We start from the raw sequence: 25,049 nt of genomic DNA, 5'->3' as shown, positions 1-25,049 counted from the left end.
ATGCACCTCATGTTGTTGATGATCAAGAATGAAATATATATTCTTTTCTCTTTGTGTTTGTTAAATCAATACGGCACAAGATTATCCTATTCAACTCATAACGATAAGTATACTAAACAAGTCAAAGGTAATCTAAAAGTAGTCAGATCCTTGAATTATTGATACTAACTACAATAATACACTCACACAATACATAATATATATAATACATACATATTATCTACCTATAGTGGACATTTAGCAATGGTTACTGTTGTGCTTGGAAATGATATATCTTGTATCCTGTGTAATTTTCCGAACAGTATCAGAAATTATGATGCATATTCACAGCATAGATCAAACTGAATATATAATATATATATATATATATAGCATAAGCATAATTTATATATATAGATATAAACTTATATATATATATATATTGCTATTTACACTGAAGTACATTTGCTTTATAATAACCAGGATTATATGCAAACTGAAATCTGATCTGTGTGTCCGTCTGTTGTGTGTTTGTGCAGATGTCAGCGGTCCACGGGTGAACATCACTGCTGTTTTGGGTCACACCGCTACGTTCAAATGCCCCAATCTGAAGGGCGGGTTTGTTCCACGCTTGTACATACAGAGGGATCTTACATTCATCAACGGTTTTAATTCAAGAAAGTTGACCATTCTTCCGGAGTACCAGAACAGAACCAAAGTGAACCAAGATGACCTCAGCATGGAGATGATGAATGTCTCTGTTTCTGACGAGGGATTGTACCATTGTATCATTTATTATGGCTCAGAGACCAATCCTACTCTCTCAAAGCCTTTCCCCGAGATCTATCTGAAAGTCACAGGTATGGCACAAGATGTACAGAGTCAGACCACAGGGTTCGGTTAAAGCTACACTGTGTAACTCTTTTAGTTTATTCTTAGCTAAAAACACTTAGTTCTTTCAAACATATGTGCTTATTAATGTATATTTACTTCGTTCAAGTAATAAAGTATTCTCGTGAGTGTATAATATGCCATTGAAAATACATACAGGTAAGGGGTTCTAATGTCGGTCGCCATGTTGCCTCTCCATCTTGAAAGTACATTAGCCAAAGAGGGACATACCCGTTAATTCAAGCTTCGCCTTTCGCGTTTACGTTTGAGTTAACACTCATGGACGAGGTCGAACTGGAAGCCATTTTAATCTTGGACTACATTGGCCACTGTAGGAGTTAAAACGAAATCGGAATTGACAGGAACAGAAACTAATATTCACTGGGTGGTCATATAACTTTTCACCGCTAGATGGGGGTAAAAATCACACAGTGTAGCTTTAAAAAAGTAGTTCACTTTAAAAAAAACTTTTGCTGATAATTTACTCGCCCCCATGTCATCCAAGATGTCCACGTCTTTCTTTCTTCAGTCGAAAAGAAATGAAAGTTTTTGATAAACATTCCAGGATTTTCTCCATATAATGGACTTCAATGGGGTCCAAACATTTCAAGGTCCAAATGAGAGTTTAAGTGCAACTTTAAACGACACCAGACGATGAATAAGGGTCTTATCTAGCCAAACGATCGCTCATTTAAAAAATAAATAAATAACATAGTTTAATTTTTATAAGCACAAATGGTCGCCTTGCTCTGTTCTGTGATGCGCGTTCGTGACTCTCCTGTTCAAACTCAAAATGAACGAATTTTTTTTTCGAGTCATTTTGTTCGTTGAATTACTTGAAAAAAGATTTGTTCATTTTGATGAACGAGTTCGAACAGGAGAGTCACGAACACTCATCACAGAACAGAGCAAGGCGAGTATTTGTGCGTATAAAACAAACTTTTTTTAATTTTTATTTTTTAAATGACAGATCGTTTGGCTTGATAAGACCCTTATTCACCGTCTGGTGTCTTTTAAAGCCCTTTGAATTGTTTGCAGTCTGCACTGAAACTCTAATTTGGACCTTGAACCATTGGTTCCCATTGATATGATGATATTACTTTATTCAGGACTCAAAATGAAAGGTCCATACATAGTACAAAAAACATAGCAACAATTGAAGTCCAAGTCCATTATATGGAGAAAATCCTCGAATGTTTTCATCAAAAACCTTAATTTATTTTCCACTGAAGAAGGAAAGACATGGACATCTTGGATGACATGGGGGCGAGTAAATTATCAGCAAAAGTTTTCAATTGTTAACAATTGAAAAATCAGCCCAATTTCACTTTACGAGTGTGAATTTGAATCTGAATTGTTAAATCCAGTAAAATCCTCTTTTTGCCAATGTATTTTCAAAACGACAAATCATAATTAATTTTGACAAATTATGCTTATCTTTTCTCGGATATGTAAAATACATTTTATCTCAACTAATGGGATTTATTCAAACTAAATTAACAGCCATCAATGCTAATTATTGTTTTTAATTATTATTATTTTTTGCATAAAGTACATTTATGGTGATAAATGTCCACCACACTGTTTCCATATAATTTATAACATATAAAAAAATTATATTGACATATCAAGCATTCTGGCTAATATAGTTGATTTCTGTAAATACTCAAAATGTAATATATCCGAACATGTTTACATACACTCAAAAAAAATGCAAAAATTTGGGTCAAATATGGACAAACCCAAATGTTGGGTTAAAAATGCAATTAAAAAAAAATTAGAGTTGAAAGTGAAAGTCGAATTTGGGTTAAAATTTGAAATTGACATTTTTAACCCAACATTCGGGTTTGTCCATATTTGACCCAAATTTGGGTTCAAACAACCCAGCATGTTTTAGAGTGCATGGGTGATTCATACTAAAATCTAAAATGCATTATTAAAAACTATACTTCTGTCTTTCTTTTTTATGCACTCGTTTCGGTACTTCAATTTTGAGCAACACTCAATGCATTTGTGAATGATGCACAACCCAGATAAGCTTCTACATTGTGTGTAATGAAGCTGCGATAGATCATTTGAATATGTATTCATGTGTATGAATGTGCTTGGACCATATCTGGTTTATCCGTCTGTGCGCTCTTGCGTTGGAAACTCACCACTGCTGACTAAGCGCTCATGGGAGGCTATTACTGACGTGAGTTTTGAGGAAATGAAACGCTGTAGGGGGAACCTCTCCGGATCTGTAAAATGTCACTTATTCCACTGTTCTCTCCCTTTCTGAAGCCAAATACAGCGTTCCCACAATCGAGAAGGAGTGCACTCAACGTCAGGACGGTGATGCTGGGAAAAGCTGCCGGCTGGGTTGCTCGTCGACCGGAGGTTACCCGCAAAGTGCCGTGAAGTGGGCGGAGCTTGACCTCAGTCTGATAAGTGTCATTCACAACGAGAGTTCAGAAGATCTGTCCTCCAAAACATGGACCGTCAACCAAACCATCACGTACAACTGCGACCATCCAACCAATGTCAGCTGTGCCGTCGATGACGCTGTCTCCCCCACCATCACCATATGTAAGTGTGCTGATTAAAGTCAGTAACACGATTTATACTACAGCGCTGTTGAATGCTTGATTCTGATTGGTTGAGAACGTTCAGGGAAATGCACAGCTAAAGTAGTTTCCGAAAATGAAACTGAATAGGCTACATAAATAAATTGTTAAAAGGGCTTTGTGTGTTTCATTTATTGGGTTATCTACTGTCAATTATAGAAAACGAGAATGAACGAATTAATTAAAACGAATTCAATTGATAAATAAATAATAATATTGACGCACATGCTTTTCTGTCTCATTATTTCAACATCTCTCTCTCTCTCTAATAACTGCATAAAGCCGGGACACAAATTATGAATGTAATTTGATTATGACTAATCATGTGTTCAGCGCGTTCAGTCTGTGTTCACACTCACAATTGGTGTTTAAGACCTTCTGAGAGGTGTTTTTAAATGAATACAGGCCCTGATATAGTCCGGCTATGAGTAACACACTTCTAGCCAAAATAACCTTGAATTTGGTTACATTGTGTTTTTGCCAAATAACTTGCAAACATGGTTTGATATCCAATCCTGTAAGCTAAGTCAAAGTCAATTTCATTTCTTCACTTGACTTGTCAGTTAAGACGTCTATTAAATTTTCACTGACAGCTCAAATTTGGCCTTGTTTTAGCCTAGAAGACGGCTATTGGGCGTCTTTTAAAGATGACGCACTTTAATACATTACTATATGATTAGTAATAACAGTAACTAACCCTAAACCAAACCCTAACCGTTACTCTTTAGTAAGTACATTTTTATATTATTTTATAATATTTATTTGAGTAAGTACAATGTAAATATGTCACCTTAAAGTAAAAATAAAAAGTAACTAATTTCGAAATTGTCTTCTAAATTGTAGTGGGGGCATTTAGCTCATGAATATTAATTAGGTTATATTGCATAAGTAATGTGGAATAAATAATATAAGGCTTTTCAAAATGTTTGATGGCATGGATGCCCAGATATGATCATCCTTATGCAAGGGGGGGGGGGGGGGGTATCATATTTTATATCAGTGTTATTCTTCTTATTACTATATAATATATATACTATACCAATTAAAAAAACATTTGAAAAATATTTACATTTTAAGGTTTACTAAAAACAAAAAGATTCCCTTCTTTCCCTTGTATTATTTATTTATTTATTTTTGTATCTAGTTTTTATTGTTTGTTTATTTTTATTTAGTTGTTATTATCCATATTAATCACTTTTTATTTATTTTAACCCATTTATCTATTTATTTTAATCTTTTAATTTTTTTAGATGTTATATTATTTAAATATATGAATCACTTTTCATTTATTTCTTATTTATTTTAACTAATTTATCTATTTATTTTAATCTTTTAAATTATTTATTTATTTATTTATTTATTTTTACACAGTTTTTCTCTGAGCTTTTCCACCTCCCCTTGCGGCCCCCAGTTTGAAAACCCCCAGTAACAAGTGTGTCAAAAATAACCCTTCAAGAGGGAAAAGTAAAAAGAACAAATGTCTTTTGTTGTCTTTTCAGGTGAAACAGAATCGTTTCCGGTTGAGGTGATCACAGCTATTGCGTTCGTGCTTGTGTTTGTCCTGCTGTTACTTCTTGTCCTTTTGGTGATGAAGTACTGCTATCGAAGATGTCAAAACGGTACACAAGAACACACACACTCAATGATTAAGACACACTAAACATTAGCTATTAGACTTCAAATCTTCATCTGAACATGTTTATCGTTTCTCTCTTCCACAGAGAATGAAGGTGACTATGAAAATGCTGACGTCCCATTAGCGTAGGTATCTTCTTATTATGTTCTCCTATCACGCATTATTAGAAATCTAGCAAATTTACCAGTTTCTGTTTTTAATGCAATTACAATGAAAATGTTCTGGAGCTCACAAAAGCACCGTAAAAATTATGCATACCAGGGTTATTATAGTTAACTAAAACTAAATACATCAAAAAATGTGTTACTTTAAATAAAATATAAGTTAACTAAAATTTAATATGAAAAACTTCAACTTATTTTTATTTCAGCTAGTTGCCAAAGGCAATATTTTTTGATTTTCATTTAGTAGAACTTATGGAAGCTTGTTTCCCCCACTAAATAAAAAATATAAAATGTAATTGCGACTTTTTATCTCACAATTCTGACGAGTTTATATCTCACAATTCTGACTTTAAAACTCTCAATTGTGTATTACAAAGTGAGAATTGCAAAATGTAAACTCATAATTGCAAAAGAAAAAACAGATTGCGAAATGTAAACTCGTAATTGCGAGAAAAAACTCATAATTGCGAATTGTAAACTCTTAATTGCAAGAAAAAGTCAGAATTGTGAAATTTAAACTCGTAATTGTGAGAGAAAAAGTCAGAATAACGAAATTTAAACGTAATTGTGAGAGAAAAAGTCTGAATTACGAAATTTAAACGTAATTGTGAGAAAGTCTGAATTGTGAAATTTAAACTCGTAAATGCGCGAGAAAAAGTCAGAATTACGAAATGTAAACGTAATAGCGAGAGAAAAAGTCAGAAATACGAAATGTAAACGTAATAGCGAGAGAAAAAGTCAGAATTGTGAAATGCAAAGTCGTAAATGCCAGAGAAAAAGTCTGAATTACGAAATTTCAAAATTAGATGACTATATTCCATGTCTTCTGTAGTCATTTGATAAGGAATCGACTGAAAATCTTAACATTGTTTTTGCATTGAAAATGAATTTGAAGTAGTTAAAAAATATATATTTTCAGTTGATTTTTAAAAAAAATTTTTTTGGTGAACTGTTGCTTTCAGACACAAGTGATGTCATGTTCTGTTGACGCCAAGAATAACCAATGGAATTCCTGTATTTCTAACTAGCGACTGCCATTCACAGCTTAAGAGCGTCTGAGACGTGAGGACTAAACATTAAGGAGACGTAACAAGATTTTCCGCCATTGTGGAAGCGCTTCAACTCCCACACGGACCAAGGGCAGATTATCCAGCTGAACGTTGTGTTTTTAAAGTGGGTGAATTTGCCAGCAGGTCCTGGCACATTTGAACAGCTTTTGAGAGTGTCCCCTTCCTTTACCCAGTCATTCATTTGGAAAGCGCATCATTTCCTCGGCGTCCTGAAGAAGCAGTGGGTTTGCTTTTATCACAGAGACGTTCAGCCGGAGAAGAGTGATTCAGAACGGTGCTTATAAAAAAGATTTAATGGCTAAAAATTGAGCACTATATGCCATAATGTCCTGTATAAACATCTCATAGTATTTCAAACTGTGCCACTTTATTCCAAGGAATGGGAATTGTAAAGTTCAGACATTAAAGGCTGAACTCAAGTAAATAGCCTGAGGCCAGTTGTATGGTTGACAGTTGTTCATGTTCATTTAAGAATATGTTATTGAAATGGTCTTTACACTGTTCATTCTGAAGGGACATTTCATTTGCTTTTAGAAGCTGATTCATTGAAGCTTTATTTTTTTAAAGCCAGTTCTCAAGAGACTAGCTCACAAAACATAATTCATGCAATCATATACTGCAACTCTTACACGGTTATGCTGGCCGTTTACTGTCGCATTACAGTTATATGTCTGTTCATGTGTCCGGTACTGACTTTTATGCTTTTCTGCACCACCTCACTGACACTGACATTTATGCAGCGTTCAAAAATACTTGTTATGGTAAAAATGTTCTCAGGGTGAGAGTATTTAAATTTTCTATTAAAATGAAATTTGTTTCTTATGGAAATGTTGTATGCACTTTGCTTTCTGACTGCTTGAAAATAAACTTTTTACTGTTTACTCTGTAATTTATAATTAAATTATTTTGTATTTCTTAAAAAAATATTAAATAAAAAAAATAAAAAATCACTTGTTTGTTTATTTTCCTGGACTCATTATTTTTAATTATTTCCATCTCTGTTTCAACATTTAATCCTTAAAACATTCTAACATATATTATTGGAATAACTAGTATCTAATAAATAAGAGATAGTGTTTAATGAACAAGTAGGCCTACTATTATATAAAAAATAAGAACTAGTATCTAATGAATAAGAACTATAATTCATAACTAATTAAATGAATAATGAATAACTAGTATCGAATGAACAATCTAATAAATAAGAACTAGTAGATATTGAATAAGTACTGGTATAAAAAATGTAAGAAAAATCACTAGTTGATAATGAATAAATGGTCTAATGGAATAGATACTAAAAAAATAAGTACTAGTAGCATGAAAGGAGATTCTAGTACGTTTTAATGATTAAATGTTACAGCAAAGATTTAGATATAAAAACTAAAAAGACGATGCATGAATGAGAAAAAGTACAACGCGCAAAATGGCAGAATAAGTCCCGCCTTCTAAATATAAGAGCCAATCGCTGATAGGTAAAGTGATTGCGTCACTTCAGCTTCCCGCTCCGGTTGCGCGCGCTTATTACAGCACATGCGCATGACGACTAGTCGAGCTTTACAAAAATATATACCAGCTCGCCGTCATGATTTGAGCATTTAACAAAATGTACTATGAGACCGACCGGTCTCTAGAAATGTTATCCGTCTGTCGAATTGAACAGGAATAGGTTCCCTTCAGGTGTGTGTTATTAGTTTTAATCAAGTTCAGGTTTAATTAACGGTAACGTTACAATTTAATCAGTTAGTTGAGTTGACGATTGTTTTCCCGTTCCAGAAAAGTCCCAGAACATTTCCACGTCTCCATGTAAGTAAAAATGAATATGACACTGTATTTTGAAGACTGTATTAATTAGCTATTTTGCTAACTCCACAATTACACTTACACTGTGTTGCTGTTGTAGGGGTGGGTTTCAGTATGCTTTGTCATAAATTATGAGTAAATAACTTTAATCATTTATATTTGTCACTACTAACTAAGATCAGTTATATCCTAATAGACTTTATAACCCTGATTGGTTGGTTGTTATATGGTATTGAATGTCTTATGCAGAGGTGGCCAAGCTTTTACTACCAAGGGCCAAAAATCAATCTTGATTGAAAACCACAGGGCAACTCTTTTAACTAGTCCTATTATGTCAAAATGAAAGTTTTTTTTTCTTTTTTTTAAAAAAGAGCACATATTATGCTTGTTTTCCATATTCATCTTTCTTTAGTTTGTGATGTTTCTGTTTGAGTTATATCAGTATTTTTGAACTCCTGAAACGCCTCCATTGTAGTCTTGAGTTTCTTCCGGGATGAACACGTCACAATAATAATTAATACGCAGAATAAAGGGGCGGGCCTGGTTGAGTTAGTTAGTAGTGTTTTAAACTGGCGGTTATGGGAAGCACGGGACATTTCCCAAACACACTCGAACGAAGCGCTCGACCAATCACAACACACTGATCCAGGCGACCAATCAGAGCACAGTGTGCTTTTCAGAAGGCGGGGCTTCATAGAGACAGGAAGTAAACAGAGCATTACTGACAGACTGGGAAGAGAGGAGCCGCAGCAATGGAGAATATGGTAATATAATGTTATATATTTTACATTACATTTTTAAGCATGAAAACTTGTTCTAGTAGAGCCCAAAACAAAAACAAACAAGAAAGACACATTAGAAATGAAGATCTTGTTCAATGGCATGTTTTTCCCCTGTTTCTTCCACTTACTTCTGAAAGTGGATGTGTCGGGCCAAATCAAAGGTCATCGTGGGCTAGTTTGGGCATCTCTGCTCTGATGGATACAGGCAAGTCCCGCAAATGAAAGTAGTATTTATTTACTATTGTTGAAAGATATATTTCCTAAAAGTTATACATGCATCACTGAGATAACCATTCCCACAACTAACTGTTAAGTGTCTTAAAATGTAACTTTATACCTTTTTATTATAAAAATACAAATAGCTCAATAATGATTTTTTTAAACGCAAATCTAATATAGTTTTGATATCTGTTGATGTTTGTTGTTCTGAAACCGCTTCATCTGTAGTGCTTCAAATGACCAGTAGGGAGCAGCATCATATTAGAAATCGGCTGATGTGACTTTAAAAGCATTTTGTTAAACATTTTAATCCACAATAATTAGAAATAACATGTATTTATTCTAACAATTAACTCAACTATAAGGGGTTATGGGCCATGTGGGTGTATAAAATCCCGATATTGATAATGTATAGCCTATATACTTATATAAATGTTAAGTTTTCAGACTAACTACCTCTGAAAGAGCTATAAAACCATACGACAATGTGTCTTGAATGAAACCCTCAGCCGTGAAGTTGGACTGGAGGAGACATTTTTGTCCAAAAATCTTGGTGTAGGAATTTTAAAGTGATCTAAAAAGGAGTCAAGCCTCTAAATCTGCAGAGAAAGATTTGCTACCTAATGCCCAAAACAATCCTTTAATTCCTGGCCACATAATACAGATTTACTAGGGTCACAAGGCGTCTGAAGACACAGAGAGAGAGACTGAACATAATGTCTATAAAACGGGACAAATATGCACACAAACTCAAAAAAAAATTGATTTTCAAAAGTTTAATTTTTCATTTGATACAAAAGCATTCTTAAATAAATTCATTTTTGTTCAGTTTCTTAGTTTTTACAAAGATAAATTAGCATTTCATGACACAAAAATAACACATTATAACTACAAACAGTTTATGTACAAATCGATCCAGAAGTCCTTCATGAAGTCCAGGACTACCACCTGCATGTGAGTTTCTGAGGCACTTTCATAATGTTTAGTGTAAAAATAGAGTTTATCATCATCGGTCAATACATTCATCGACCCTACGGGAGTCCCGTATGGCACGGTCAGTGATTGTCTTGTGTCATATTCAGAGTGAATGTGTGTCTGACAGCGCAAATAAACAAACAAAAAGTCCCATCATAGCTTTTTCATATCAAAAATAAACAACATGAACTAAATATTGAAGGCCGACTGTAGAAATCTCAGAGCAATAATTTATAAAGCGTTCACGTTTTGTTGCAATACGAGTTGTAATACAATACAATACACACTGTATTTGATCATTGTGACTTTGTGCAAGATGTGAAATGTCATTTAAAACAGCAAAATGGCGGCGGCTTTAAATTAGTAAGCAACCTTTACTTTACTTCTGTCTGATGTCATTGCGCACTGACTTTCTGCTTCAATGTTTCGCAACAAAACCGCATTTCCAACACAACTTGAAAGCATGATGCAAAAAAATTTTCTAACTCAGTTTTTTGTCTTAAATTGTGTTACTTGACAACCAAAATTACTTGTTTTTTTACGAACAAATGTTTCAAAATAAAGTGAGTTTATGGTTAAAACAAGATTTTTTTTAACCTTTTTTAAATTAAGTAGATTGTTCACTGTAAAAAAACATTTTCATCTGTAAGTTAAGGCAACATATGTTTTTACATTGCAAAAAGAAAAAAAATATCTGCCAGTGGGGACCCTATTCACTGTTAAAAAATTAAGTTAAACCAATATATGTTTTTACATTGGTTTAACATTTAAAAAATAAGCATTTTAACTTTTAATTTAAACAAGATTCAACTCATTTTTTAAACGTCAGTTTGATGTAGTTTAAGGTTAAAATGAGTTGATTGTACTTAAAAAAATTTAAGGCAGCAACTTTTTTTCCACATTGTTGGCAGATATTTGTTTTGTTTTTAAGGGATACACCGATATAAAAATTTTGGCCGATAACCGATAATTTGCTATAATTAAAAGCCGATAATCTATATAATGGCCGATAAATCTAAATCCAAATTTTTATATAATTTCTGAGAGCCTGATTACAAAAATAAAAGCCACATCCCAAACACACAATTTTAATTCTCTCATTATACTTTTATGCAGCCGATATGAAGCCAAATGTTGCATTTAACTCTATTTTCCTTTTTTATGATTACAATCATATTTCAAGCAATTCAAAACCAACATGTTGATAGGGAGAGTTAGTGGCCTATAGTGACCTAATTTTCTTATCGGCCGATAACAAAAAATTAACATATATCGGCTAGATACCGATATGGCGGCCGATATATTGTGCATCCCTACTTGTTTTAAGCATAAATAAGAACAAATTATTCATATTTCCTCCTCCTCAAGTAAATGTAACTTAATTTAACAATTTTTCGATATTTGTGCTGGAAAACAAGACAAACTACTGAGGAAGAACATCATTTTTTGGCGTGCAACAGATTTTATACGTGTTCAGTCACAGGAGAAATGAACCAGGTAGCGAGGTAAACGGCACAGAGGAGCAAAAAAAAAACTACGTTTCCCAGAATCCAGCACCAGGTCGGGTCGAGTAGCTCGTCCACATAGAACGAAGGCACTTCAGTGAGAGTTTGAAGTTAGGCAGGCGTAGTGCATATTTACACGGATAAAAAAAACTGCATCGTCCAGTGTAAGATCATCTTAAGAACATTTTGCGTAAAGTGAACGAACGATATAGTGCTACATGACGAGAGGCACCGTGAGTGCGGGTCACACAACGGTCTCGTTGCCTTTGCCCGGTTTGACCCAGCCGTTGGCGGTCCGTTTGACGCGATTGTTTCTCCCGGTGTGAACGAGTCGGTGGGAACATCGCTGCCACGTGTGAAGGGTTTTAGCCGACCAGACCCACATTCCCGATGTGATTCCCACCAGAAGAGACATAAAGATCCGCAGCATCTCCGCCGCCATGTACGAATCCCGCGCCGACTGACGAAAGTCAGTCCAATTAGAAATTTCGTAGAAGTAGCACGCAATTACGCAAGTTGCTGGCACCGTGTATAGCACCGAAAACACACCGATTTTAACCATCAGCCTCTCCAGCTTGTCCGTCTTAGTCCCGTCTTTTTGTAAATTTGAGCGGATCTTAAAAAGCGCAACCAGTCCGGCTGCGATAAACAGAGTCCCGATGACTAGATACGTGAAAAGTGGCGCAACTACGAATCCGGTGAGCGCATCAAGGTTCTGGTTTCCAACGTAGCACATCCCGGAGAGGTCGTCGGCGTCCACGAGTCGCATAATGAGGATTACGATGGTTTTAACGGCAGGAATTGCCCAAGCCGCGATGTGGAAGTACGAGCTGTGCATTTCGATAGCCTCATGACCCCACTTCAACCCGGCCGCTAGGAACCACGTTAGCGTCAGGATCACCCACCAAATCGAGCTTGCCATCCCGAAGAAATACGTGAGGAGGAAAACGATGGCGCATCCGGTGTTCTTCAAGCCCTCTTGGACCAATACGGGAACGGCCGCTTCTTCCATGTCGCACGAGATCCGCTCGCGTCCGACGGTTAGCCGTACGATGAACGCCACGCTGTAAATGTTGCAGCACATGCTGAGGAAAATAATCGGTCGCTCCGGGTAGGAGAACCGGGACGAGTCGACTAAGAACGTGAGCACGGTGAACGTAGTAGAAATGAAGCATAGAACCGCCCAAACCGCCATCCAAACATCAGTGAAGACTTTAGCTTGCCGCCGGTACAATCCCGCGTCGTATCCGCACTGTAGCAAACAGCTCCCGCTACGCTTCACCCAAGCGTACTGCTCAACGCCGGCTCCCAGCGCCACGCACTCCTCCTCCTGCGGCGCGAACGGTCGGACCGCGTGGAACGGCGGGTCCTCGTCTCCCGGTCCCTCCATGCACATGTGGTTCTGGTCGTTCGTAGGCGGGAACAGACTGCAGTTTAGCAGCTCCGGCCACACGAAGCCGAACTCCTGCAAGACCGGAAGACACTTCCGCTTTACGGACAAGCACATGCTCCCGCACGGGCCGATCGGGATGGGAACCTTCTCCGTGCACATGGGAACGTAGACGGAGCACAAGAAGAACTGGAGGGAAGAAAAGACGGAAAAGGAATCAGGAATGCATTGGAAGCGGTTTCATTTGGTAATGCACATGAGCAATACGTTTTATATTTGTAAATAATTTCTATTAAATATAAATATTTTATATATAGACCATTTCACAAGATGTAAACAACACTGGTCCAGAAACACTTCCTGTTTCAGTTTGTAACTGTTTTCTTTATTTCACGTGTAAATAAAACATCTTAAAGATGTTTGTTTAACTTTTTGATTTTAAATGTTTTAAATGTTCTGTTGGTTGTATTTTGTCCCAGCTCTTATGTAGTGTTAAAAAACTGAAACAGGAAGTGCTTCTGGACCAGTGTTGTTTACATCTTGTGAAATGGTCTATAAATATCACATTTTTCATAAATATATACATGCATGCGTCTATTTATACATATGAAATAATAATGCACAGTACACATATGTTTTATTATGTGACTTTTAGAGATTTATAGTTGCCCTGCACTAAAAAACAAACAAAAAAACAGTGTTGGGTAAGTTACTCTAAAAACGTCATTAATTACTACTTCCTAATTACCTCTTCAACAGTGTAATTAGATTACTGTACTAATTACTCTCTTTAAAAAGTATTTAATTACTAATTACTTTCAAAATCCCATATCAATCTCAACCAGCTGGATAATACAAGGATAGACATGAATCTGTTTTAATTCTTTCAAATAAATACTATAAAATTGCATGAATTATCCTTAAACAGACCAAGGTGGAGAAGGATACATTATAAAAACATACTTTTAAACATCAGACAATACATTTTGATGTTAAACCCACTATTGTTTTATGTCTGATCTCATGACATTTCACACTTTTTTCATACATATTTTACAATAATTCAGTACGAGTGTGGTCGTAATATTTAGACATAAAGTCATACGAATCGCTGTGAGATCGGATTGATCTACACAGTAGTATTTACCTCAAGTACATCAGAAGTAACTAATTAAATTACAGATAAATTAAGAGTAATCCCTTACTTAACATTTTCAAGGGAAATGTAATTAAATTACTTAGTAATTAGTTACTGTAACTAACAGTAATTAGTAACTACCTAGTAACTGTAACTAACGCCGCTAATTACTTAGTAATTAGTTACACCCAACACTGCAAAAAACCCACGTTTAAGCATCAATAAGGCATTTTTAATGATATAACCGAGGACTGAAGTGCTCTGGCATTAGGATGTTTGTGATAACCAGCATCTAACGCCGCTTTAATCACGAGATTCTCCAGCAAACACACATGGGAGTCCGAGTGGGAGGTTTTCTCTCTGCGCTGAATCAATAAAACAACAACTGCCTCTGTCTTCAGTGCTCACACACACACACACACACACACACACCCTGCAGACTTCATGCTGCCTGTGCCATCAAATTAATCAACTTAGTTAGGCCATACTTATTAAGATAGGCTACTTTATACAGTATATTAGTCCATACTTAAGATACTTTATGTATTTATACACTTACAGAAAGCTCTTAGTATATTAATAATTATGTAAACAGATTATTTTGCCAGTTTATGGACAACTCTTGCTAATGTACACAGACACGTCCGTTTAAAGGGTTTTACGGCATTCATGAGGACAATTCCAGGAATTTAGTTGTTACAACAAGTCTAATGAGTCTGTGATTGATTGTGTGTGTCCTGGTTATGGTCTTGATGCATGTATGTGTGTGTGTACCGGATTGAGTTTTAGACTATCGAATTGAAGACAAAGAGAGTAAAGTGAGGACATTTCGGATGGTCCTCACTTTCTGAGAGGCTTTAATGTGTGTGTGTGAGAGTTTGTGTATCCTGGCTATGGTCTTGATGTGTGTGTGTGTGTGTGTTTATCCTTGCTACAGTCTTGATGTGTGTGTATCCTGGCTACGGTCTTGATGCATATGTCTGTGTGTTTATCCTTGCTATGGTCTTGATGTGTGCGTGTGCAAATTCTTGGCAAAATTCCAATTGATAACTCCTCTAACTTAGATTTTTGTTTCTAAACATTACTAGCACCTTAATAATAATAATTATTATTATAATAATAATATAATACTGATATTTTATAATATGCAGTAATTATTAAATAACGAATATTGTTTAAATCTTTCGCCACATTAATATGATTAATAGCATTAATAAGATAAATAATAATATTTGTATAGTAATTATGATATTTTTTGTTTATAATTATTATTATAAATCATTATAATTCATTATAAGTCGTTCCTTAGTCACAATTTGATTCATAATAGCAACAATACAGCTAATAATAATAATTTTAAATGTATAATGATTATTATTCTAATTCGTTATACTTTTATAAGTCAATATTACTTAAATATTTACTTTGTCACAATAATATAATTGACAACAATAATACGATTAAAATTGTATCATTCATGATTGGTTTTAATGTTTTATGATAATTTTTGTAATAATTTAATAACAATGATGCTTTCATATCATGTCAAGATTTGGAAATTGGCTAGTTTAAAGTGTGTGTGTGTGTGTGTGTGTGTGTGATAGGATGTGTGTGTGTGTGTGTAAAGAAGGTTCTGGTTACAGTCTGAATACGTGTGTGTGTGTGTGTGTGTGTGTGTGTGTAGTACGTAAAGGTTCTAGTTACAGTCTGAACATGTGTGTGTGTGTGTGTGTGTGTGTGTTGTAAGCTCTCACCTTCAGCTGGTTGGAGCAGCCGTACTGTATTAACGGGGTAAATGTGGTCAGCTGGAGCTCGGCGTCGGACTGCAACACGTTTCCAACCAGGTTAGGCATCTTGGTCACATTGTATCCCAAATCCTGACACATGGAGATGCGGATCGGGTCGCAGGTCATCTCCTCCTCGTCCCCGAACGCGTGCGCGAGCCCCAAACCGAGCGCCAGCAGCGCGAGCCCGAACCGAGCCATGACGATATCGACAATCCCAGCGAATCACGGGAGCTCGGAATTCCAGCCCGAGTTTACCGGAGTTCAAGACTTTCTCACTTTCTCACAGTCTCGTGCCAGAGCAAAGCAAAGGGGAGGGAGCGCGAGCGAGTCCGTTAAAGTGTCAAACGACACCGTGTCCCGTTAGTCCGGTTCTCGAATCAACCTCACGAGCGTCCTTACAGTTCTGTCTACGAGTAACAATCCGTATCGCTCTCGTCCGTGGCTTGTGCAGGCTCCGGTGTGTCCGTGGTGCGGCCGCGCGGGTTCTGCCCGGTTGAGTCTAGACGGAGACGGGACAACTGCCCCAGGACCCGCGTCAGCCAATCAGAGCGCCCGCTCGAGAATGTGGGCGGGGCCTAGAGTAGCCACAATAACAACGCACAATAAAACAGATTAATTCTTCAACGATAGTATAGGCTATCACTTAATGTCAGTTTATGTCCTTTTTTTATTCTAGTGTTTTTTATTGTTTATTGCTGGGGTAACAACTTGGATTTCCTTTTAATTTCATTAAATTTATAGTACATTTAAGTTAATCTCCACATTTTACATGTTACATCATATAGTTACTATAGTAATACATATAAATGATGTAGTACTTAAATGTAGCCTATAATTACAGTTGAACAAAGACACTAACCCTTTATTTACAGTTTGATTATATCCAAGTACTGAGTAATATGAATTAACTACATGTACTTACTAGCGTTAGTTTTAAGGTTAGTTGCATGTAATTAGCATACTTTACTGTTATGGTAAGTATGTAACAAGGACAAAGTTAAATAAAGTGTTACCAAAGTTGCTTTTTCATGCCTACTCCTAACTTTTTAAAGTCGGTTACATAAAATGTCGAATTGTAAAAGTCTGTCTAACAGCTAGTTGGTCAATCGGTTCACGCGTGGTATTTCGTTATCTTAATAAAGATAGATATTGAGTTGTGTTCAGCAGGGATCCGAACTGATTAAAGTGATCCGTGTGAAGAAACTCTTTTGGACGGAGATTTGGGGTCTGAACCCAGATTACAAGCGTTAGATTGATGCGTCTCCTCCCTCTGTTTCGCCTCACTGCTCACTAACTATCCGAATAAAACCCCCGGCCCGCTCCCAACCCCCTCCCGTGACCCGGACGGCCCGAGGTCAGCGGTAATTAGCAGTTTTTAAATGACAAACTGGGAAAGAGGAGACAAGCGGGCTGGTATCCGTGGAGAGCTATTAAAATGGTAATGAGCCGATAGATTGTGCTTCAACAATCCCAGCAGTCTTCAGTCAGCCGGCTTGATTGTCCGTGAATATTCCCAGTGATCAGGATCATTGTAGAATGACAAACATGATGCTCAGTATGCAGGGTGTGCAACACAATAGACGTTAGTGTCGACTGGTAATCAAGCCATAATGACTTTAAATGAGAGTTACTGGACGTGTGAAACACTAGAGTCATTAGGAGTTAATGATGCACTCCAAAAAAACATGCTATTTAAATGTGTAAATTAACTGGATAGTTCTAGTAAGCGGGGTTTATTAATTGCACAACATGCTAATGTAATCAGAAATGATTCGCTTTTTAAAATTAGATGTTTGGAAAGCAAACTGCTCCTGATGAATGTGTTGAACATGACGCCGGCATGCAGAGATAAGTACCAGTTACGCAATTAATTGGTACTTTTTGGTAATTTCATGACGTAACTATGACGTTGCATGCTCAATCTTTTTTGCTCTTTATAATATTTTTTGTTGAGACTTTTTATTTAAAGTCTCACTGTAGCCAATAATTTTATTCATTTATTCATCTTTGATCACCAAAATTATTTTGCATTTAAAAGACTAAAACAAGGCAAAATTTGGGCTGTCAGTAAAAATGTAATAGACGTCTAAACCATATCCCAAGTATAGACTAGTCGTTTCGATACTTTCCTGTTATCCGGACCCCACGATGGCCTACCCCTAACCCCGCCCCTAAACCTACCTGTCACTGGGGTTAAGACCAATCAGGGATGATGGCCTATTCTTAACCCCGCCCCTAAACCTACCCGTCACTGGGGTTAAGACCAATCAGGGATGATGGCCTATTCTTAACCCCGCCCCTAAACCTACCCGTCACTGGGGTTAAGACCAATCAGGGATGATGGCCTACCCCTAACCCCGCCCCTAAACCTACCCGTCACTGGGGTTAAGACCAATCAGGGATGATGGCCTATTCTTAACCCCGCCCCTAAACCTACCCGTCACTGGGGTTAAGACCAATCAGGGATGATGGCCTACCCCTAACCCCGCCCCTAAACCTACCCGTCACTGGGGTTAAGACCAATCAGGGATGATGGCCTATTCTTAACCCCGCCCCTAAACCTACCCGTCACTGGGGTTAAGACCAATCAGGGATGATGGCCTACCCCTAACCCCGCCCCTAAACCTACCCGTCACTGGGGTTAAGACCAATCAGGGATGATGGCCTACCCCTAACCCCGCCCCTAAACCTACCCGTCACTGGGGTTAAGACCAATCAGGGATGATGGCCTACCCCTAACCCCGCCCCTAAACCTACCCGTCACTGGGGTTAAGACCAATCAGGGATGATGGCCTATTCTTAACCCCGCCTCTAAACCTACCCGTCACTGGGGTTAAGACCAATCAGGGATGATGGCCTACCCCTAACCCCGCCCCTAAACCTACCCGTCACTGGGGTTAAGACCAATCAGGGATGATGGCCTACCCCTAACCCCGCCCCTAAACCTACCCGTCACTGGGGTTAAGACCAATCAGGGATGATGGCCTATTCTTAACCCCGCCTCTAAACCTACCCGTCACTGGGGTTAAGACCAATCAGGGATGATGGCCTACCCCTAACCCCGCCCCTAAACCTACCTGTCACTGGGGTTAAGACCAATCAGGATGACAGCCTACCCCTAACCCCGCCCCTAAACCTACCTGTCACTGGGGTTAAGACCAATCAGGGATGACAGCCTACCCCTAACCCCGCCCCTAAACCTACCCGTCACTGGGGTTAAGACCAATCAGGGATGATAGCCTACCCCTAACCCCGCCCCTAAACCTACCTGTCACTGGGGTTAAGACCAATCAGGATGACAGCCTACCCCTAACCCCGCCCCTAAACCTACCTGTCACTGGGGTTAAGACCAATCAGGGATGACAGCCTACCCCTAACCCCGCCCCTAAACCTACCCGTCACTGGGGTTAAGACCAATCAGGGATGATAGCCTACCCCTAACCCCGCCCCTAAACCTACCCGTCACTGGGGTTAAGACCAATCAGGGATGATAGCCTACCCCTAACCCCGCCCCTAAACCTATCCGTCACTGGGGTTAAGACCAATCAGCGATGATGGGCTACCCCTAACCCCGCCCCTAAACCTACACGTCACTGGGGTTAAACCAATCAGGGATGATGGCCTACCCCTAACCCCGCCCCTAAACCTACACGTCACTGGGGTTAAACCAATCAGGGATGATGGCCTACCCCTAACCCCGCCCCTAAACCTACACGTCACTGGGGTTAAACCAATCAGGGATGATGGCCTACCCCTAACCCCGCCCCTAAACCTACCCGTCACTGGGGTTAAGACCAATCAGTGATGATAGCCTACCCCTAACCCCGCCCCTAAACCTACCCGTCACTGGGGTTAAACCAATCAGGGATGATGGCCTACCTCTAACCCCGCCCCTAAACCTACCCGTCACTGGGGTTAAGACCAATCAGGCATGACTATAGTTCCTAAATGTTATATGGTGGGGTCCGGATAACAGGAAAGTACCGTCGTTTCATTTCACTTCTTTGTTCTCTAATTGATAACTAGTCTATTCTTGGGACGTTAAGACGTGGTTTAGATTAAAATATCACTGACATCCTAAATTTTGCCTTGTTTTAGACGTCTGGGCTGTGTTTGGATGGCTATTAGACGTATTTTAAATGCAAAATTGCTGGCTGGGTTCGCTTCATTTAGTATATGCGGATCTATGAATATGCAAATGAGCCCCGCCTCCACTCACTCACTCACTCCGCTCACTACACTCGACCAACTTACTAAGGTAAACGCTGCACAATGGTATCGCTCTTCACAACGTCAGACACGTGAAGGTAATTGATATGATTAGGCTTTTCTTATATAATGTGTTGCTAATATTACGTTTCCGTTCGCAATCTTAGTCTCGGAAACGCTTTGAACAACTCAATGTCAGTGGAGATTGGAGAAAGACATATAGTTCATCATAACATCGTAATATACATCATACACTCGCTATATTGCTAAATCTACCCGATTTTTCATACTAACTAAAATTTTTCCGAGATTTCCGGCTAGTTCCCTGTTAACGATATGCTAAAACCCGCCGTGACCTATTTAAATGTTTTTTCTTCATGCCTTAAAATATCTTGAATGCAACTCGACACCCTTGCCTCATTTAGTTTACGTGGTTCTATGAATATGCAAATGAGCCCCGCCTCCACTCACTCACTCGCTCAGCTCAGAGATCCACTGGTTGACGATCACACGTTGATCTGATTGGTTACAAGGTGGTTTGTGACATCAGAAACACCAGTGATTTCAAAGTCTCCTGTCTTTGGTTCAGGAGGAAATACTCAGCTGTGTACACTTATGAATTTACACACAGTGTGTCTTAAAGCATATTAAAAACACCACATAAACAACATTAAAAGCTTGATTCAAACCACAGGGGACTTTAAGAAACACCGGTCTGTGGTGTGTCCTCATTCAGGTGTAGCAGCTGCCATGGACGTAATCCAAGTCGAAACAGAAGGAACGCTTGAATCAACGAGATAAAAAACAACTGTGTTTGCATTGTGTCTAATGAAATATGTGTGTGTGTGTGTGTCAGAAGCAGCAGTGTGTGTACAAGCTGTAGCAGTGTAAAACGTTCCTGTTTAATTAGCACGGGGTCCGAGAAGCTTAACCATGGTGACACTTTCTCTGAGGTTGTCATGGACAGAAACTCTGAAGCGTATTTACTTGCCTTTGTTAATTAAATCGGGATACTGATGGTGTAGACTGTTGAATTATAACTAAAAATAATTTAACCCTCATGTCGTTCCAAGCCTGTTAGACCTTCGTTCATCTTCAGAACACAATTTAAGATGTTTTTTTGATGAAATCTGAGAGCTTTCTGTCCTGAAAGCAATCAGCACTTTTAAGGCCCAGAAAGGTAGTAAAGACCATGTTAAAGACAATGTAGTCTATGTGGCTCCATTGTTTGAACCTTAATGTTCGAGAATACTTTTTGTGCACAAAAAACAAACAAAAATAATGACTTTAGGGATGCACAATATATCGGCCGGGTAACCATATCAGTATCGGTTGACGTGTTCATTTTTAATGTTATCGATGTGAAAATTTGTCTGATAGATTAAAGATGATAAATACTATATTATTTCCTTCAGCTGAGATGCTTCAGATGCGCACTGTACAACATGATGGTTTTAAATTGCTAGAAATATGATTGGAATCATAAAAAAGAAAAATACAAGTGCAACATGTGCTATCACATAGGCTATAGGCTTGAACATCATTATGATTGTGTGTTTGGGACATGGATTTTAATGGTGAGAATTTTGATTTTATAATCAGGCTCTCAAAAATTCAAAAAAAAAATTGAATTCAGATTTTTTTGGCCAATATATCGGTTATTAGCTTTCAAATATAAATAATTATCGGTTATCGGTATCGGACAAAATGTTCACAATGGTGCATCCAAAAACAACTTAGTTAAAAATAACGTCATGGTGAGGCGGCATTCTTATGTAGAATTTAAAAGCACTGCCTTGTATTTACAACGTAGGAGACGGACACAGTATATAAAGTAAAATGTGCACACGAAAATTTCTTGCCCCTTTGTAACATTACGGTTGAACAACGGGAGTCACATGGACACTGTCTCTTTAAATAGTTGCTAGGCGGTTGCTAGTGTGCTCTGGGTGGTTGATATGGTGTTACTAGGGTGTTCTAACTTATTCTGAGCAGTTGCTAGGGTGTTCTGGTTGGTTGCTATGGTGTTGTTAGGGTGTTTTGAGGGATTTTGGTGGTTGCTATGGTGTTTCTAGGGTGTTCGAAAGTATTTTGGGTGGTTGCTAGGGTATTCTGGGTGGTTGTTATTGTGTTTTAAGGGATTTTGGGTGGTTGCTAGGGTGTATTAAGGTATTTTGGGTGGTTGCTATGGTGTTTTAGGGTGTTCAAAAGTATTTTGAGTGGTTGCTAGGGTGTTCTGGGTGGTTGCTATGGTGTTTTAAGGTATTTTGGGTTGTTGCTAGGGTGTTCTAATGTATTTTGGGTGGTTGCTAGGGTGTTCTGGGTGGTTGCTAATGTGTTCTGGATGGTTGCTACGAAGTCACATGGACTATTTTATCAATGTCTTTACTTTTGTGGGCCTTGAAAGTTGCAATGAGGTGGAGGGATAGAAAGCTCTCGGGTTTAATTAAAAATATCTTAATTTGTGTTCCGAAGATGAACGAATGTCTTACGAGTTTGGAATGAAAAGGTTGTTAATGGAACCATTGATTCCTAAAAAGTGTGGGAGAAATGATAATAATAGTGACAACTAAGCCATTGTGTCGGTGCTGTTCATGAAAAACGATTAGGATTCAAGTGAGATGGGAAAAATCCTCAGTTGTTGCAACTAATCAAATCAATTAGACAAGCAGTCAGCAAATCTAATCAATTAATTTGTTCAAATAAACCAATTAAACAAATGTGTGTCAGTAGCTTTGACAAATGTCTCCTCGAACACATCATAAATCTGAACTTGTTGGAGAGTTAACCCCCCTCAACCCATAGATATCTTTAGACCCATAAGCCTCCAGTGTGTGTGTGTGTGTGTGTGTGTGTTGTGGTTGCATTAGAGTGCTTGTCAGAAATATAGTTGTTTTCTGGGAAGGCTGCCGGGCTGCTTGTGGGTTCATGCGTCTCAGAGCAACAAAACCACAACATCTCTCTCTCTCTTCTCTCAGTTTTTTCTTAGACATTAGTGGAACGTTCCTGTATGTTTGAAACTCGGCTGCCGCTTTGATTCGGGCTAGTCGCGTGGTTTGCGCGGTCTGTGTGTGTGAAGCTGAAGTTTGCCAAGCAACAAACTACTCATCATTTAAAGTAGCTGAACTACAGTCATGATGATCTTTAAGCACTAAAAGCTCTTCAAAAAACGAATTAAACACTGCGAGGCTATTTAAAGAGACAGTGTCTGTTTAAATGAGGTGAATTCAAGTAAACGCATGCATTTAAGTTATGACAGCATATCAAAATACGTTTTTTTATTGTTGACTCACATTTTTATTTCATTTTATTGTAATTTGAGTTGAAATAACTGAAACATTCAACTTATGGAGTATCTCCATTTATGGAGATTTCAAATATAAATAATTATCGGTATCGGACAAAATGTTCATAACGGTGCATCCTTAAACAACTTTGTTAAAAATAACGTCATGGCGAGGCGACGTTCTGATGCAGAACTCGAAAGCACTGCCTGACATAGACGAGAAGAAATTGTTGAATAAAGTCGCTATTTTTGTTTTTGTTTTTTGGGCACAAAAAGCTTCGTAACATCTCGCCGCTTCGTAACATTATGGGTGAACAACGGGAGTCACATGGACACTGTCTCTTTAAATAGTTGCTAGGCAGTAGCTTGGGTGGTTGCTATGGTGTTTCTAGGGTGTTCTAAGGTATTTTGGGTGGTTGCTATGGTGTTCTGGGTGGTTGCTATGGTGTTTTAAGGTGCTTTGGGTGGTTGCTACGGTGTTTCTAGGGTGTTCTAAGGTATTTTGGGTGGTTGCTATGGTGTTTTAAGGTATTTTGGGTGGTTGCTATGGTGTTGGTAGGGTGTTCTAAGGTATCTTGGGTGGTTGCTATGGTGTTCCGGGTGGTTGCTATGGTGTTGGTAGGGTGTTCTAAGGTATTTTGGGTGGTTGCTATGGTCTTGTTAAGGTGTTCTGGGTGGTTGCTATGGAGTCACATGGACTATTTTAAATTTTTAGATTTTATCAATGTCTTTGTTATAATTTCCCCCCTAATTCTGCAGTCGGAAACAGTATTTGCTGATTCAAAATGATAAATCTCTCTCTACTTTCCTCTCTATCTCCACTGACCTACAAATAAAGGCAAAAGAAAAGGACGTAGATGTGCCAGAAATGCATTTAGGCGGCTTGTGCTTACATGCACATGAGAAAACCAAAGGATGAAGATTTTAATTGACAGTGTTAAACTGACAGAAATGTATTTAGGCTTCTTGTGGGTTTTTGTGCATGAGAAAATAAAAGGATTAAGATCTTAAAATAGATAAAATAGAGTTTAGTTGGTTCATGGCAAGCAGCAGCATTTAACTAAACATTTTGCTAGAAAAGAAATGCATGGACAAATGATGTATTTGATTCATATGCTTCGATGAACTGATTAACGAAACAAACGTATTCTGAGAGTGTTTGACTTTTGCCATTGCATTGTGCACTGTACAGTCAACGCTACTCTGCTTGATGGAGTTAAGCCGATCTAACTAAATACTTTTGAGTTGGTTGTTCAATGTTCACACTATATAATGATGGGATGTTTAACAGTTTCCCCTTGTGCCGAGTGCAAATTCCACCCCGTCACTGGGGCGTTATACATGCGGCCATATCTCAAAATACACACACTGTGTGTGTGTGTGTGTGTGTGTGTGTGTGTAGACGTCTGAACTACTGTGTGCAGTCATGTGCATGCATGCTATTGTGTGCAGCCCTGTTGTTATTCAGTGTGTGGGAGAGTGTTTGTGTTGTAGTGTGTGTGTGTAATGTGCCCTCTGCGTATGTTGTGTGTGTGTGTGTTATGGTCAGTATGTTCTCTAGCAGGACAATGGAGACAGGAAATGTGGGAAGGGTGTAATGTGTGTGTGTGTG

At 38.2% G+C, this 25,049-nt stretch overlaps 2 protein-coding genes across 8 annotated transcripts in view; one reads left to right on the top strand and one right to left on the bottom strand.

Annotated features, from left to right (window-relative positions):
* cd86 (CD86 molecule) overlaps positions 1-7,254 on the top strand; it is a 32,690-nt gene extending 25,436 nt beyond the window's left edge. For 3 of the 7 annotated variants that reach the window (XM_039660497.2, XM_039660496.2, XM_039660495.2), the window contains exons 4-8: positions 519-839; positions 3,154-3,438; positions 4,976-5,095; positions 5,198-5,237; positions 6,305-7,254. In XM_039660497.2, coding sequence (XP_039516431.2) covers positions 519-839; positions 3,154-3,438; positions 4,976-5,095; positions 5,198-5,237; positions 6,305-6,335 — 797 coding nt within the window. In that variant the 3' untranslated portion in view covers positions 6,336-7,254. Of the gene's footprint in view, positions 1-518; positions 840-3,153; positions 3,439-4,975; positions 5,096-5,197; positions 5,242-6,238 lie in introns of all 7 variants that reach the window. The other 4 variants (XM_039660498.2, XM_039660499.2, XM_039660501.2 and 1 more) reach the window with 4 other exon arrangements.
* A 2,654-nt stretch (positions 7,255-9,908) lies between these two features.
* On the bottom strand, positions 9,909-16,434 carry fzd4 (frizzled class receptor 4). Its single transcript, XM_039660485.2, has 2 exons — positions 15,910-16,434; positions 9,909-13,206 (listed from the first exon to the last, which is right to left on the bottom strand). Exons 1-2 carry the CDS (start codon positions 16,138-16,140, stop codon positions 11,872-11,874), a joined length of 1,566 nt encoding a protein of 521 aa, XP_039516419.2. The 5' UTR covers positions 16,141-16,434; the 3' UTR covers positions 9,909-11,871.
* Positions 16,435-25,049: the final 8,615 nt, after the last annotated feature.

Source organism: Pimephales promelas, chromosome 16 (genome assembly GCF_988280905.1).
Source record: "Pimephales promelas chromosome 16, fPimPro1.hap1.1, whole genome shotgun sequence".
NCBI lineage: Eukaryota > Metazoa > Chordata > Actinopteri > Cypriniformes > Leuciscidae > Pimephales > Pimephales promelas.
This window is presented reverse-complemented; position numbering and strand designations above follow the sequence as displayed.